We start from the raw sequence: 17555 nt of genomic DNA, 5'->3' as shown, positions 1-17555 counted from the left end.
TGGGATCGAGTTCTGCATCAGGTTCCCTGCATGGAGCCTGCTTCTCCCTCTACCTGTGTCTCTGCCTCCCTCTCTGTGTGTCTCTCATGAATAAATGAATAAAATCTTAAAAAAAAGAGAAACTAGAAAAAGAGGTGCAAATTAAGCCCCAAAGCAAGCCAAAGGAAGGAAATGATAAGGATAGAGCAGAAACAAATGAAATCCAGAGTAGTAAGGCAACAGAGGAAAATCAATAAAACCAAATACTGGTTATTTAGAAATATTCATAAAATTGATAAATCTCTATCTAGACACATAATCACAAAAAAAGAGAAGAAACAAATTATCCTCATGAAAGAAGGATTATCACTCAAGACACAACAAACATTAAGGAAATGCTATAAACAACTCAATGCACATAAGCTCGACAATTTAGATGAAATGGAACTGAAGGGGACGCCTGGGTGGCTCAGTGGTTGAGCACCTGCTCCTGGCTCAGGGCGTGATCCGCAGTCTCAGGATCGAGTCCCACATCAGGCTCCCTGCCTGGAGCCTGCTTCTCTCTCTGCCTACATCTCTGCCTTTCTTTCTCTGTGTCTTTCATGAATAAGTAAATAAAATCTAAAAAAAGAAAAAAAGAAAAGAAATGGAACTGAAGGCCACAAATATTAGAATGTTTAAAAAAAAAAAAAAAAGAACAAAACCTGACACAGAAATGTGGAGCACAAAATTCTCATATGTTGTTTATAAGAATCCAAAATGGTACAAGCATTCTGGAAAACAGTTGGGTAGTTTCTTATAAAATGAAATACACATGCATCATATTGCTTGGCAATCCTACCCCTAGATATTTATTCTAGAGAAATGAAAATTTATGTGTAAACAAAAGCCTGTACATGAATGTGTACAGAAGTTCTGTTCACGTTGCCCCAAATGGCCATCCGCCAGTGAATGGAAGGAATACTCCTGAGCAATAATACTCCTGGAATACTCCAGGAACAAACTACTGAAAAGTGCAACAATGTGGATGGATCTCCAGGAAATTATGGTGAGTTAAAGGTTATATACAGTATGAGCCTAGTTATATGGCATTCCGGAAAAGGCCCAACTAGGTAGAGAGTCACAGGCGGGCAGTGGCTAGGGGCTGGGGCAGGGGGAGGCTGACCACCGGCAGGGAGCAGGAGGAAAGTTCTAAGGTGATGATGCATCAGTTTCTTTTTTTTTTTTTTTTTTCAATTTTTATTTATTTATGATAGTCACAGAGAGGGAGAGAGAGAGAGAGAGAGAGAGGCAGAGACATAGGCAGAGGGAGAAGCAGGCTCCATGCACCGGGAGCCTGATGTGGGATTCAATCCCGGGTTTCCAGGATCGCGCCCTGGGCCAAAGGCAGGCGCCAAACCACTGCGCTACCCAGGGATCCCGATGCATCAGTTTCTATGTCAGGATTGTAGCACTGCTGGTGTGGGCAGGTGTGAAGACTCATTGTAAGTACACTTCATAGTAACAATCATACTAATAACAGATATGAGTTCACACTGATATAATAAAATGACCGAAGAAATAAATGGGGGAGAGTAGACAAATCTGGCATGCAGGAAATTCCAAATAATTTGTGTGGATGCTCTGCCCTCAAGCACGGGGAGCAGAATTCCCACCCCTCACGCTGCAGCTGCCCACACTGACTTCCTTCCTAAGAGGACAGTCAAGAAAGGGAGAGAACAGGGCAACTTCACAGAGAGGAAACCTGACAACCACTACCTCAGCCAGGTGACCAAGGCTGACATCAACAGTAATGTCACTTGGACAGCATGTACCATTAATATGTGATGAGATGGCACTTTATCTTTGAGGTCTGGCTCCTGGAAACCCACAGCCCCAGTCTAATCATGAGAAAAACACATGCCTAGCCTAGCTGAGGAACATTCCACAAGAGGCCTGAGTGGTACCCCATAAAACTCTCAAGGCTATAAAAATAAGGAAAATCTAAGAAACTGGCATAGCCCAGAGGACACTAAGGACATCTGACAATTAAATGTAATGTGATCCCTGGATGGGATCCTGGGACCAAAAGGGGACTTTAGGTAAAAACTCAAGAAATCTGAATAAATATGAACTTAAGTCAGTAATGATGTACTAATATTGGTTCATTACTGTGACAAGTGCACCATGCTAATAATTTTAAGAAAACAGGGCTCAAGCACACTTCTGTATACAAGTTAACACACTGGGCCACTGCTCTCTTGGCCATTTTCTGGGATGCTGTTTTTCAAATAAATATATTGGACAATATTGTGCTGTTTTTTTCCTCAAGCTACAGTTGATTGGATTTACCTGATTGGATTTACCACTAACGTATGATGAAAACCCAATTTCCTGCTTAGACTTTCCTGGTTAAAGCCAATTTCTAATTCTACTTAGGTGACTTTAAACAGACTAAATGACAACTTTTAAGGGCTTATCCCATTTAAAATAATTCATCATCCTATTTTGTTCTAATAGGAATTTCAATTCAGCAGTAGTACCCCTAATACAAGGTAGTCAGTATTCAGCTAAGCAAATTAGCTGATGACCAGCAGCATCACCACCACCACGGTTACTTCCAGGAGCAGAGCAGCACGCCAGGGAAAGGAAGGATGCCGATCTAACAAGACTGCTCTCCGCCAGCCTGAACAACTCATTCTCTCCTTGAAGTACACGGCCATCCTAGCAGGAAGCTCCTGAGCTGGTGGGTCCTCCAGGCCAGCAGGAACAGAGACCCACTCAATTTATGCCTCCCTGCCTACACATGAAACTGGAAAGACCCTCTCTGGACAGGCCCGTCCTGAGCCCTGCCTTGGCACCCTCCCGCCTTCCTGGTCAGGACGGACTATGGCAAGAGTCCCAGAACCGGCCCTCCGAAGCCACAGACACAGCAACCAGGGCAGTCCAGGCCAGGTCACTGGGAATGTGGAGCCCAGGGGGACGGAGGTCTGATCACTGCCCTCTGTGGTCTTCGAAATGCAGGGAGTCCCAGGGGAGTCAGCAGGTGCACATGCAGGCATCAGGAACCAGCCTACAGCTCAGGACAACCCTTTACCAAGTCGTTGCCTTGTCACTGAAGCCCCTGAGGGTCAGTGTCCCACCCACAGTGTTGGCTCACCACTCAAGCCAGGGGTGGGAGCAGCCCAGGGAGTGATGCCCAGGCCCCAGAGGGGTGGTCCTGCCATAAATAAGGCCAAGGACACAGTCTCTTCTCCTGGGTGGCGGTTGGTCAAGCGTCCGAGTCTGGATGTGGGCTCAGGTCATGATCTCAGGACTGAGATCTTGCTCTGTGGTGGGCATGGAGCCTGCTTGAGACTCTCTCCCCCTCTTTCCCTCTGCCCCTCTCCCCTTCCGCTCAAGAAAACTAAAGCAAAACCAAACCAGAGAGAGCCTAGACGTGTGCAGAGCAGCTTTAGAAAGCATGCCCAGATGAGACCAGGGAAAGAGCAAGCCTGCGGGGATAGGGAGATCCCTATCCCGTTACCTGCAGCTCACGGCCACAAAGGACGGCCACGCTCCCTGGCTCCCTGGGCCGAGCACCGAGCAGCGCAGCTGCGCCTCCCGGCTCAGGCCCAGCCCAGGAGGGCCGGGGCAGGCGGCGGCACCAGCGCAGCCTCCGCCCGCAGCGCCCCTCCCCGGCCCCGAGCCAGGGAGGCAGGTTTGCCGGAGGGGGGGGGGTAACTCAAACTTCACAAAGAAACCATTTCTGGAATGGGGCTCCGTTTGGTGATTCGGAGTCAAAGGCGCACTTCATAGCTCCTTCCCAAGCCCCGTGCATTGTCAGAGCCCTTTCCCCTTTGAAGCCTCGGTGAGTGATTGAAGCGTCTACTTTCTGAGGGGCAGATAGCACTGGGCCGGTAATCCGACTCTAAGCCCGGGGATAAAGGTAGTTTGTTTCCTCTCAGCCCGTCTGTCAACACCTCCTCAGTAATTAGCCCTAATTATTACCAAGGGCCAGCCTCCCATTCGGTTATTAAATCAGAAATAGTATCGTGGCCGGGCATCTGTCAACGCCCGACTGGCGACCTTGGATTCATTGAATCCTCTGTCAGTATCCGTGGCTTCAAAGATGCAGATCCCAGGGAGGGGTTCCGGGGACCCAGTGCAGCCAGCCCCGCCTGGGGGGCGCGCTGAGGGGAGGGCGGGCAGTGCTCTGAGCAGCCCTGCGCCCCGCAGGCCTTGGAGTCTAGCGGGGAGGTGGGAGCCGCCCCCCCCCCCCCCCGGCAGCAAGTGCACCCCCCAACCACGGCCATCCCCGGGGAGGCGGGTGACAGATGGAACTCTGTGTGTACAAGGAGGCAGGGGGTGTAAGCCTTGCCCCCCAGCAGCCCTTCCCCTAGGGGACCAAAGGCCAGTCCCAGGCCGGCCTGCCTCTAGCACAGCCACCTCCCAGGAGCAGCAGGTGATGGTGGCCTGAGGCTCGACGGCCCGGTGCTGGCTGTTTCTCGAGTGCCCAGGGCAACAGCCAAGCCCAGCTGCCGGGAGCCCCTCTGAGCTTCGAGTACGGCCAGGGCGTCTCCCCCTGGGCCACGCAGTCCACAATGCAGGTCTGGGGGGCAGCTGTAGAAACACCAGGCTTCTGGGCTAGAGTCAAGAGTGCCGCACTCCCGAAGGCCCTTCGGGGACAGACTGACAGCCACCTCCATCCTCAGCCTGAAGCTTCTTGTTCTGTCCAAAAGCAAGTCACCTGGAGACCTTCTGCTCCTGCAAAGCTCATGCATTCCTGGTTCCTCTGAGGGGGAACATGCCCCATCCAGGAAGATTCACTACCCCAGGCAGGAGTGTCCCAGGCCCCATGGGAACTGCCTACCTGCAGCAAACCCGGCAGTGCCCACACCGTGTCTAGATATTCCTCGACAGGTCTGCGAGCACCCCTTCTGGAAGGACTCCACCGGGTTTGCAGGAGAGGGCGACAGACGCAAAGTTATGGCCACATCCCCTGGGAACTGGCTCCTCCGCTGGTCAAGGCACACGTAGGAAGATGGGTGCCCAGTGAGCATGGCCCTCCCTCCAGGGCGCACGTTCTCCCCTGCTGCCCTACAGCTAAGTCCCTGCTGGGTGCTCTGGCGGTGCTCCCACCGACGGCAGGAGTGAGCCTCAGGACAGAGGCACAGTGATGGCCGGCAAACCAGCAGCTGCCATGTGTGAGGGTGAAGGGCCAGTGTGCCTCACGGGAGCCCACGGAGGCCGGCAGTCGCAGATATCTCCTGGGGATGTGCGGACAGGCCAATCCTGCTAGACTGAAAGGACATGCCAGGGAACGGGGCTGCTGGGGTGCTGAGGCAGGAGGCTGGGCAGGCAGGGCCACTCCAGGAACAGGAGCCTCAGGCTGCAGCTGAGGATGCCCGTCACCCCAGGAGCAGGTCCAGGGAGCCTGGCAAGATGGCAGGAAGGAAGTCCACCTCGGGAGCATTTTCAGCCAGCCTGCCCCCACAGACTCACGCAGGGATGGGAACCCAGCCAGGCCGGCAGCATTTCTGTCCCTGGTGAACACACGGAAAAGCTCGTTGTTTAACAGGAAGTGTGACCATTCCCACATTCCAGCGCCAGCTGCTGGGGCCCACTTCCACCTGAGATCTGGTCCACAGCGGCTGGCTGCCCTGTGCTGCTGACAGCGCCCTGACAACTCTCACCTTGGGCAGGGAATGGGCCATCCCTGTGGGCTGGTGCCTAGGTAGCTCCTGGGAATCTGATCCCACTTGGGGAGGGGTCTGTAACCATGGTGGTGACAGGGATCCGTGCTTCCTCAGGCTACCTCAGGCAGGGGAGCCCCCCACCGATCTGCACATACAGATGTGCACATTACGTGCCTACAGATACGCCGCATGCTCACAATGGGCTGTGCGGTCTGTGCACACATATGTGTCTACGCCCACACATTCACTTGTGCACTAACAGCCACTAGCAGTGCTTGACTGCTATGTGGGGGACGGAAGGATCAGAGACAGGCCCTCAGGGGCCTCCTGCCTCCAAGCACATGCAAGGCAGAAATTCTCTCCATTACACGGGCAGCAAAGGGAGACTTGCAAAGTTCAACAACTTGAGGGAGAAAAAGGGGGACAGGGGCACAAGACATGATGACAGGGACCAGGAGGCTACAGTGGGTATTGTGAAGTGGGCACCTGGAGTCAGGTGGGAACACAGGACCAGAGCTGCACTGGCCCTGGGTTACCCTCCTGACTGCCACCATCCACGGCTCCCATTTGCATGATGATTTTTCGGTGGAGGAACATAGGGTCTTGGGAGTGGGAAAGCCACCATGCCCTAGGGAGCAGCACCCTGGATCAGGTACCTGGCCAACCCCATGCTTCCAGGACCTCATGAGCCATGAGATGTGGTACTCCCAGTGCCAGGTGTCCCTGCGCTGACCATGGAGCACCTGCACTTGGCCAGCTGTATGGCAAGTGTGGGCTCGCTGTCAGCCCAGGCCCCATGCTGCTCACGCATACAGGTGGAGAGCAGCCCAGGATATTCCTCTCCACTGTCAGGCAGCCCCACCCGGCAGGTGGATGAGCACCCACCACCCACAGGCCCCAGCCCTGGCTGTGCGCCCCTAAGGTCAGGAGAGAAGGAAGGGGCTGCCAAGGATACCCTACAGGCCAGGGGCTCCTCCCAGGTTTACCATCAACACCCCCGTAGCAAAGATCATGTTGCTCATTTACAAATGAGAACACCACAGTCCAAAGGGAAAGTGAGCTCAGGACTCCCGCTGTCTGGCACGGCACACTTGGCCAGGCCATCCACCAACACAGCACCCTTGGGGTTAAGGACCGACCGCTGCTGGAGTTGAGCAATGGACATGCCATGGTCCACTGTACCACCCTCTCCATGTCTGTGTTTATGATGATGTGTCTTTTTAAAACTAGCCAAGACAACTTCGAGAACAAGGTGTCAGGGGCGGGGGTATGAGGGAGGGAATGCTTCTCTACCAAAAAATGAAGACTCACGATAAAGCCAGATAATTAGTGGGGGACAGACCAGACCAGAGCCAGGCATGTATGAGAAGGATGGACGGCGGCCAGGCTGGGCCAGCTTGGCATCCTTAACCTGGGGTGGGAAGGTCTGTGCCTGTGGGAAAAGGCGACATGGGGTCTTCCATTGGTCAGGGTAGGTCATGCTGTGGGGAACACAAACCCCTGAACTCAGCGGCTCACAGCTCAGATTCCCACTATTACACGCAGGTGGGCAGAGGGGCCCTGCTTGTCCCTGGCTACCTGATGATCACGGCAGAGCCCTCTGCACACCACACGTTAGTTACAAGCTGACTCGAGTCTATGTAAATGGCTTAAAACTGGAAAATACAGGTAATGTCTCTATACCCTTATGTAGGCAAAGATTTCTAAAATAAGAAAAAGAGTTGCCAGCATGTCCTGCTCCCACGGCCTGGAGAGGCCCCTGCAACCCACCACTCGCGATGCTCAAAGGGTGTGCACCACAGCACTGTTGGAAATTGCAAAAACGAGAAACAAGAAATCCATCTTGGGCATTATTATGGGCAAACTTGTCCCCCAACCCTCTCAAATTCATATGTTGAAGTTCTAATCCCCACCCCCCTGAGAATTTGACTCTATGTGGAAACAGGGCTCTGAAGAGGTAATTAAACTTAAATGAGGTCATACAGGTGGCCCCTCAGCCAACAGGCCTGGTGTCCTTATGAGAGGAATTAGGACAGGCACAGAGAGACAAGCACATGAGAACATGGGGAGACAGTGGCCATCACAAGCCAAGGGGACAACTGCAGGAGAGACCACCTTGCCAGCACCTTGATCTTGGGCTTCTGGCCTCCAGGACTGTGAGATATACATTGTTGTTTAAGGCCTGCAGCCTTAGTAGACACGGGCACCTATCCTTGGGTACTGACGCAGGCCTGCCCCGACTCTGGTGATGGCTGCACTGGTGAGTGCCATGTTCACCTTCTCCATGCTGATGGCCCCACTCCACGGGAGGATTAGCCGCTCATCCTCAGGACTCAGGTGTCATCTGGCAGCTTCCTTTGGACACAGTAACGGAAAAGCAGTGACAAGCATCACTTGTGGTTCACTGTGGCCTTTCCCCTGCCTCTGTGATTGTGGAGAAATGTGTCCAGTGAACTCCTGTCAGCACCATCCTCTGCAATGGGCAGGGGGCAGCCCGGCTGGTCTTCAACAGATGAATAGTGAGATGTGGGAGGTTTTTACTGCAGCACGATCTGGCTCTTCCTGACTGATATGACAGGACAACAGCTCTATTTACCTCACTCCTTACTAGAGGAACTTCGGGCTGTTTCCAGTTTTGCTGTTAAGGCAGTGACTCATCACTAGGCACTCGACAGGGGTCAAGCCACTGCACGGACCTTATCTCATTCAATCTTCCCACTGCCTTATGAGGTCAGGTGACAACAGGGACCACAGGCTTGCAAGTGGCAGCAAGGTGTGACTGGGCTCAAGTCCATGCTCTGAAGCCCACATCTAGGAACGGACAACAGCCATCTGCACATAGGCAAGTGGTCAGGGTCTCTGTGCACAGAAATGTTATGTGAGTGAATAGCAATATTTGATATTTCTACCAGTGGCAAGAAACAGTCTATTTCTCCATACCTCAGCAATTCTGGATATCGAGAACTTCTAAAGTCCTGTGATCTCAGAAAAAAAAAAAAAATCACCCACACTTCCCTGTAGTTAACTTCTATGATTTTTCTAAAATATTAAAATCTTTAATTCATCCAGAGTGGAGCCTGGCAGAGTGAGGTGGGTATCCAGTTTTACTATTTTCCAGATGGCTAACCAGTTGGTCCAACTCCTTTTACTGAATAATCCACTTCACCCCCATTAATTTGAAACAATACCTTTAGCATGAACTAAATTCCTGCATTTATTTGGCTTTATTTCAAAGTTCTCTATTTTCCTCTGTTCATCCATCCACACCAATTCTAAGTACTTTCATTGTTGCAGCTTTATAAAAAGTTCTCTCTCATAGGACCTTAGCCATAATACTCTGGCATTAAAATTTTCCTTGGAGACATGTACTTTAAAAACCATCCTATAGTGCCTACTGTGTCCTATCTTTAGGAAATAAAATCAGGTTATTTCCAAGGCAAGTAAGTGACAGGCACGATGATCTGGTAGGCAGACGCCAGCATATCAGCCAATCCTGGGCACATCCGGCAAACCCGGCCAGACCGTCCTGCTCCTAGCAGCAGCCTCCTCTAGCCCACCTGCATGTGAAGAGCTGGGAATGGCAAGTGACCCAAGGATCCTCCTCCCATCATACACGGCAGGGCCTCCTCTGCTGGCTCTCTGTGTTCCTTCTACACCCACAGCATGGGAAAGCAGCTAGGTCGTTGCATGTGCCGAAAGACAGGGCACAGCAATGGCTGCCACTGAAACTGTCACTTTGCAACAGCATACACACTGCCTGTCTGCAAGGCCAGGCCCCCCCATCCTCTCCTGATCCCATCCACAAGGGCACCCAGGAACTAGCAAACTTGCCTTTGCCACTGAGGCCCTGCCCTCATTTCTTTTCCAGTGTAATGAGAGCCCAACCACAGTGAGTCCCATTTTCCAAATTAAAACAGGTGATCTGACCTCTCTGCAGATCTTCTTGGGCCTGCCTTGGGAGAGGTGGCCCTCAACTACAAACAAGGCAGCAAGAGCTGTTTGGGGCCCAAGGGGAAAAGGCCCATCAGAACCATGAGGTCAGAAGGGAAGATGACAATGGGGGTGGGAGGGTAGGAAGGGAAGATGGCAATCTTGAGCTGAAAGGGATTCACTTCAGGTCCACTAAATGTAGATGAGAAAGGTGCCCTGTGCAGAGGCCAGCAATAGTGGGGGTATCAACCAAGTGAGTAGGTCATCACCCCAGAGTAACCCCAGGTTCTATTGTCAGAGACATCTTACCAGCTTAAAAGATATTGCCAACAGTATCAGACCCACTGGCAGGCCAGGGGCGGGGGGTAGGAAGCAGTCTGAGCTGGGTCTGCAAAAGGTCCAAACTCAGTGATCGCGTGGAAGGGCAGCAGTGCATCCAGGGCTGGGATACAATGCACAGGGACTTCCGACCTTGATCAGGATCAAGGCTGCACAGTGGTTTCTTCTGTCAGCTTGCTTGTTTGCTTTTAAGTTCTATCAGCTTCCCACTTATTTCTAAGACTTGCAACTGTTTTATTTATAAGACATCTATGCCTTAAAATGGTTCACACATAAAACCATCTGAACCCAGAGCCTTTAAAGTCACAATTACTAAATTAAATAATCTCAACAATGTCTATTTTACTTAAAATTTTTACCAGATGTTCGCTTATTACTATTTTTTCTCTACAATAAGTAGTTTTTTAATTTTTTAAATTTTGTTTAATTTGTCAACATAGGATAAAACACCCAGTACTCATAGTATCATGTGTCCTCCTTAATGCCCATCACCCAGGTACCCTATAAAGTAACTACTTTTAACAGCTGTTCACATTTCCACTATTTTTTCTTCCTACTTTCCAGGAAAGTGTTGTTTCCACAATTGTTAAACTGAAGGGGCTTGACGTTCTTGTTGAATTGTCCCTTTGGGAAGGTGCACTGTACCCCCCACCCCTCCCCGTGTTAAACTTGGCTTAAGGGAGCTTCTGAGCTCAGTTCTCATTATTAGAAAATCCATCCTTGTGCAGAACAGGTCTTTCTTCATTCCAATCCTCTGGCCCCTGGGCCTCACAGCTCTGGTCGGCTGCTTGCTTCTCACTTCACCTCCAGATTTTAAATCAGTTCTCAAGATCACACTCCACTCGCCAAGCCTCCCTTTCCTGCCTGTTCAGCCTAACTCCTTCCTTCAACCAGACCCTTCAATTCTCAAAGCCCCACCAGAAACCACACCTCCAACAGTGACCTAGAACACTCATGGCTAGGGCCTAGCCTGTTCCCAACAGAACAGGCAACAGTGTTCCTGCCAACAAAATAAAGGCTCTGCTCGTCAGTAGCCATCACACCACAAACTGAGCGATGGTTTCAACATGTTTAATGAGCACCAACTGTGTACCAGGAACATGAAGCTGATCAAGATAGAGCCCCTGCCCTAGAGGCTCACAGTCTACCCAAAGACACAAGTCATTTAAAGGGCTCTGGTTTAAGTGCTGAGTCACCAATATGCAGGAGTGGGCAGGGAGGCAGGGACTGCTGAAGAGCAGAAAGTGGGAGGGCAACATGGGCAAAGGTACTGAAACACAGAAATTCATGCCAACTTCTAAAGAAAACCAGGTGTAACTAGAATGTTAAAATACAAAAGGGGAAAACGCCTGGCATTGAATTGACACTGGCAAGGCGGCCTGGATCCCACCTTCCGAGCTGGCCAAGGCTGCCGGTAAAGCCGTAGGGAAGCATCTTTCTCTGCCATCCCACTCATACTAAATGACCAAAATGGCTACTTTCCCCACTCAGCCTTCCTTAAATTCCAGCCCAGAGGACAGAGGTCAGAGGGAGCCAAGATGGGGAAGGGGGCCGATGTAGAGACACCAACCAGAGACAGATCCAAACAGGGCTGCCATGGCAGACCTAGTCCAGCCCAGCCAAGGGGCCTGGGGAGGAGGGCGGTTATAAAAACATACAAATATCTGATGGGGACTACTGTATGGAACTCTGTCTCATCAGTGGGAACGCAGCTGAGAGCCTAGTGGGAGGCAGCCTGTAGGCCACTGAGGAAGTCAGAGGATGAGGGACACAGCATAGAGCCCAATATCCTGCTGTAATAGAAGATGGGGTGGTAAAGGGGACAAGGCGGCTGTTTGTGCTCAGAGCAGAGCCCAAACAAGTGTACCTCCTGCCCAGCAAGAAAACAAGTGGATAGGGCAATACCTGGCACGCTATATCTAGAGTCATCTGGGAACACCACCCTGTCCTTTAGGGGGCCGTGGAGTTCCTTGGCTATGCAGGCCACTTCATCACAAGGAGCACTGCTACAGCCTGGGCTGTGTTCAGAATCCAGGGCGGTGGGGTAGGAGAAACTGCTAGGCCTCCTGGGGCCTCTGGGGTATCTGCCACCCGCTGTAAGGTACCTAAAGATGCCTTCTGGTCTCCCTGTGTCTCAGAAACCTCCTCCTCTGTCTTCTGGGTTTCTGGACTCCCTGGTGGAACTGGATCTGGTTTCTGGGAAGGCAGATTAGCAGATCCTGAAAGTACAGGGACAATTGTGGGGGTCACCTCCCCTGGCTGGGATGAGGCTGGCCCCATAGGACCAGGATCAGTGCTGCATGCAGAACTGGACAAGGTAAGGACTCCATAGACCCAGGGCTGTTCTCCTTGGCCCACTGCTGTTCAGGGAGAATATTTCTGGATGTAGAGCTGGAATTACCAACAGCAGGTGTGGCCACAGTGATTGGGCCAGCACCCATGGTAAGGGCTGGGGCATCTGAACACCTAAGTACTACCCACCACAGGCAGCTGTGGGGCCACTGGTGGCTGGCTTGAGACAGAGGGCTGGGGGGCAAGGTGCTGCAGCATGGTACTTAGTGAAACTATTCAGGTCTTAAGCAACTTCCTTGAGATCCCGGCAGAAGAGCTCACCATCATCAGGAAGGGGCAGGTCCCCATCGAGTTAGGGGGCTGCCCACACCTGTGCTCACCCCGTCAGGTACCCTAGGATCTCGAAAATGCAGCTGAGGTTCTCCAGACAGTGCTCAAAGCAAAAGGACATATCAGTCCAGTTGCCATGGGGAGTCATCAAAGGTGTGTGGGTCTGAGACTGGCACCCAGTGGAAGTCCACCCTGGGGGCCATGGGTTGGGCATGTGCAGAGCCAGGGGCCCCCTTTCTGTGGGCTTACCGCCAGGAGCACTAATGGCCGTGCTCTTCTGCTCCATGGTCATGTGCACACACACAGGGTCCCCACAGCAGGGCTGCTCAATCCAGGGATCCACTGGAGGGGTGTATGTGACCCCAGGAAAGACCTGGTCCATCTGCTGCCAAGGGTGTGCGCTGGCGTAAGGCTGCCGCCTGGATGGGATTGCGAGGGCCCCGCCAACAGCGCTGGCCATGAGACATGGAGGGAGCACAGAGGAGTTGCCATGTCGACTACAAGAGGAAGGAGGAAGACAGGAAGAGATGGCGCAGCAGAAGGGGTGGTAATGACACAACTGGACAGAGACGGGCTGAAACGGGGTGTGGCAAACCCAGGTGTTCCAGGCAAGTGCTGAGGGTCAGAGGAGCTGGCAGCTGCGGCCTCAGGCGAGCTGAGAAGAGCTGATGGGACTGTCAGACGCAGGCCACCATCCAAGGCAACCTGTCCAAAAACAAGGTGGGGAAGAGCGGGAACTAGGCCCAATCATCTGCACCATGCAGCAGTAGGAGGCAATATGCAGGCAAACCCCCGGTACCCAAATAGGAGCTCTGAGTGGAAGGAGGGCCCAGGAGGCAGGCCTGGGAGGTCTGAGAAGGTGGGCAAATCCCACCTGCAAAGTTTCAAGGGCAAAGTGTGACGGCAGATGCGTTGTTAGTCCCAGGGGAAGGAAAGGAGGCCAAATTGGAACCCCCAGGACTTCCTTCGATGGCCTGGCTGGCTGTCAGGGAGTTTCAGGAGAAAAACAGTAGCAACCTTTTACTGAGTGCTCTATCTGTGCCAAACATACCCCCTGATGAGGTCGGTACTCTTGTTGAATCAGAGCAGAGTGGTGAGTGAAGTCACTAGTCTGTGGCCACACACTAACCAATAAGTGAACAAAGGCGGCTGAACCTGGCTCCAAAGACCACACTTAACCAGCACACACCACTACGCTGGCTATGAACTACCCTTCAATCCACCGAGGAGGCCCCTAGTCACCCGAAACACTGTGACCGTCAAGTAAGCAGACTGTGTCACAAGACCCTTTAACCTCAAAGCACTAGGAGTTTGGAAGGTGCTGCCTGCCTGCCCAACAGAGGCCTTGGGACCTGGTGTTCTCTGTGCACTCCAGCCTCCCCACTCGTGCTTTCCAGAGTCACCTCATCACTCAGAGTGCAGCCCGCTGGTAAGAACACTTCACCTCGAACACCACCTCCTTGTATTCCCATCCCAGGGAGAGAGCCCAGCATCAAAAACCCCCAGGTTTAATCCCACTTGATGCCTTTTCATTCACCATCCCAAAGTCACTCCTGTAAAGGGCCTAGAGAGCAGTGGTCATCAACCCTGAGCAGCCCAAAGAGCCCCAAAGTGGAAAAGGAAGCTGCAACCATCACCAGATACAGTTCCCTTCCAACGCCAGGAGCCCTCTCCCCAGGCTCTCACACTGTCCAGCCTTATAGCGGCCATCTCCTCAGTCTCTCTGTAAAGGGACATCCACTCATTGTCAACACAGAACACACTTCACAACCCCTCCATACACACCCTGAGGCTCCATCAGCTCACACCTAGGGGCACCACGGCCTGCACACACCTTTGTGCACAGTTGCCCGTGTGTTTAACTACTCCTATCCCCATCAGAGTGAGTTCCTCCAGGGAGACACAGCTCTGCCAGTCTTCCTGCTGAGCACCTCCCTGGGCAGCCTGAATCACTCGAAGCTGCTAGGGCCACGAGCACCTACCTGTGCCACCAAGCTCTCAGGTACGGCCCTCACTCTGGGGAGTTCCTCCACCTGAAAGCCCTTCCCGACCTAACACAGGAAAATAATATGCTAGAACCTGCCAGCAGCAGTGACCCAAGGGGCAGCACACAAATGCAGTCCGCTCGGGAGTCCAGCTCAGTCCGAGTTCTGACAACCAATGACCATGAACCCCTGTGACCAACCACCGCACTCCAGCTCCTGCCACCAGTCTGAGGTTAAATGCCAGGCTGCGTGCACAACCCGTGCCCAGGAGACAGTGCACGCTACAGGTCCGTGCCCTGGCTTCCTCGCAGTCCCGGGCTCCCACCGCAAGCGGCACCCTAGCTGTCCCTGCTGGCTCATCAGCAAGCCTGTGTGCCCCCTACAGCCCGAGGGAGGAGGCTCCCTCGCTGCGAGCAGCCAGCCCCGCTTGGGCCTGGGCCTTCCGCCTGGGTCTCTGCGCGCTTTCGGGCCTCGGCTCCCGGCTCCCGGCGCGTGGGCCTCTGGCCCGCCTCTCCGCGCCCTGACGCTGAGGGTGGGCCCTCCTCCCGGACCGCACAGCCGGGCCTCGGCGCAGGCACCGGGACGCACGCGCACCGGCCTCCGCACAGCCAGCAAGCGCCCGGCGCGGGGCGCGTCCTCAGCTCCGAGGAGACCGGGAGCAAGCGGAGGGCAGGCCCGGCCCGCAGACGCCGTGCAGGGCCCCCACCCGGGGAGTGGGCAGAAAGCGGCCGGCCTACCTGAGGCTGCGCCGGGCGGCCGTGAGGCGGTCGCGGGCTGCGGCGGAGGCTGCGGGCCGGCGTCCCTCCCAGGGCGAGTCCCAGCGCCACCTACAAAGTGCAGAACAAGACCGGCCGCCGTGAGCGGGGGCGGGCCGCGGGGGGACCACCCGGAACGGCCCCAGGACCTGCCGGGTCCCCGGCGCGGACCGGGACACCGGGGCCCGCCGTGCGGACACACCGGGCGCTGGAGGGAGATGGGGGGCGGGGCTCCGCCGGCAGCTCGGGCTCCCGCCGCCCCACTAACCCTGCGGCCCCGGGCGGCAACCTTCCCGGCCCGCGCCGCCGTCGGAGCCCCGCCGCCCCTCGCACCACGCCCCCCGCGTGCGCCGCCGCCGCCCCCACGGCCCACGCCGCCGCCCTGCGGGGCCGCGCCTTCGCCCTTAAGCCCGGGGGCCCGCCGCCGCGCAGGCGCCCCAGCCCTTGCCAGGCCGGTCGGGGCGGCCGCGGGCCTCATGGGAGCGCGCTCTACGGGCGGCGCGCAGTGCCTGGAGCGCGGCGGGTGTGCGCAGGCGCGGGGCGCGGGGCGCGGGGCGGAGGGGCCGGGCGCCCACCCCGCTCCTCCAGGCGCGGCCGAGCCGCTGCCGCCGCCCTGTATCCGCGGGGCACCGGGACGCTGCGGGCGTCAGGAGGGGGGCTGGGCGTCCAAGGAGCAGCGGCGCTGCTGAGGAGGGTCTCACCCCGGGGCCCCGAGAGCGAGCTATACGGTTCCACTACCCCGGGCGGGGCTGGCGGAGGGCCCCCTGCGCGCCTCGGGTGGCGAGGGCAACCAGGGCTGGGTGCTGCCCACCCGCGGGTGCAGGACGGGGGGAGGCGGGGGCACGGGCAAGGTGCTGCCCACCCGCGGGCGCAGGACGGGGGGAGGCGGGGGCACGGGCAAGGTGCTGCCCACCCGCGGGCGCAGGACGGACAGCGGGCGCGGAGGGCAGGCGGCCAGGGCAGGGGTGCTGCCCACGGGTGGCATGCCCACCCAGCACCCAGAGACCGTGGGAGCCGGTGCACGCCCGCGTCTTCCCTCCCTGGCCAGCGGAGAGGTGGGAGGGGCCCCCGCCACCCAGAGACCAGGTGCCCTGGGGGCCAAGGCCCTGGATGCAGGCCCGAGGTTACTGAGCCGTCAGTAGCCTGATTCACTGGAAAGGATGTTTCTCAAGGCGAACACACACGTAAGAGACCAGCTCCCTCTCTGCCCTGGTCTAGTGACTCCTTTCATGCAACCATCTCTGAAATGTTATCTGCATTTACACCCAAACTCGCTCACTTTGATCTCTGAAATGCGAATCAAAGATCACATTGTACCTTTACTTGGGTCTGTGGGGCTTGCAGCCGCCTCCGCCAAAAATAATAAAAGTGGCACCCAGCCAGGAAACGCCTCCTTGAAGTGTGAATGAAACTTGTATTTTTCGGTTGTATCTTTCCTAATTGACCTGATAATTTAAACTTCCTGCCTCAGAGGAGAGGGGGAGTTCCCGGCAATTTGGCACTAGGCCGCTCAGGCCAGCTCAAGGCCGCCGCGGAGACGGCAGCGGGCTCCTGGGGAGAACGAATCCAACCCGGCCAGGCTGTCAGAAGTCCCCCTTTTTTGATTCATATTGCTATTTTTCATTTAGGCCATCCGCTATGTATGTAAATTTTTAATTGTGGTGAAGTATGCATAACAAGATGTACCCTTTTAAAGCCATTTCTAGGGGATCCCTGGGTGGCTCAGCGGTTGAGCACCTGCCTTCGGCCCAAGGCATGATCCTGGAGACCTGGGATCGAGTCCCACGTCGGGCTCCCTGCATGGAGCCTGCTTCTCCCTCTGCCTGTGTCTCTGCCTCTGTGTGTGTCTTTCATGAATAAATAAACAAAATATTTTTTAAAAATTCTAAGTGTACAATTCAATGTCATTAAGTGTATTCACACTGTTGTGTGACCTCCCCCACCACCCATCTCCAGAACTTTTTCACCACCCAACGGGAGCTGTACCCATCCTAATTCCTCACCAAGACCTCTGTCCTAGCCTCTGGTGACCTCTATTCCACTTTGGGTGAATTTGCTCATTCAGGTACCTCATCTAAGTGGAATCATACATTATTTGTCATTTCATTTAGAATAATGTTTAAGACGTTCATGGTGTAGCACCTATCAGAATTTTTTTCAAAGATTGTATTTATTTGAGAAAGAGAGGGGCAGAGGAGGAGAGCCCAAATGTTGGAGAGAGAGAAGCAGGCTGCCCATCCAGCAGGGGCCCTGAGGTGGGGCTCTATCTCAGGACCCTGGGATCACAA

The 17555-nt window shown here is 54.5% G+C and overlaps 1 protein-coding gene across 6 annotated transcripts in view; it reads right to left on the bottom strand.

The window, feature by feature from the left end:
- Positions 1-15581, bottom strand: part of GNB1L (G protein subunit beta 1 like) — a 59306-nt gene extending 43725 nt beyond the window's left edge. Inside the window, exons 1-2 of one of the 6 annotated variants that reach the window (XM_038575890.1) lie at positions 15470-15581; positions 15250-15339 (exon numbers count right to left, since the gene is read on the bottom strand). Coding sequence is in view for 2 of the 6 variants with exons in the window: in XM_038575887.1 (XP_038431815.1) it covers positions 7752-7805 (54 nt within the window). In the remaining 4 variants the exon portion in view is untranslated. Of the gene's footprint in view, positions 1-7751; positions 7821-7913; positions 7992-12010; positions 12125-12776; positions 12906-15249; positions 15340-15469 lie in introns of those variants that run through there. The other 5 variants (XM_038575891.1, XM_038575888.1, XM_038575892.1 and 2 more) reach the window with 5 other exon arrangements.
- Positions 15582-17555: the final 1974 nt, after the last annotated feature.

The sequence above is a fragment of the Canis lupus genome, chromosome 26, assembly GCF_011100685.1.
Source record: "Canis lupus familiaris isolate Mischka breed German Shepherd chromosome 26, alternate assembly UU_Cfam_GSD_1.0, whole genome shotgun sequence".
In the NCBI taxonomy this organism is placed as follows: domain Eukaryota; kingdom Metazoa; phylum Chordata; class Mammalia; order Carnivora; family Canidae; genus Canis; species Canis lupus.
This window is presented reverse-complemented; position numbering and strand designations above follow the sequence as displayed.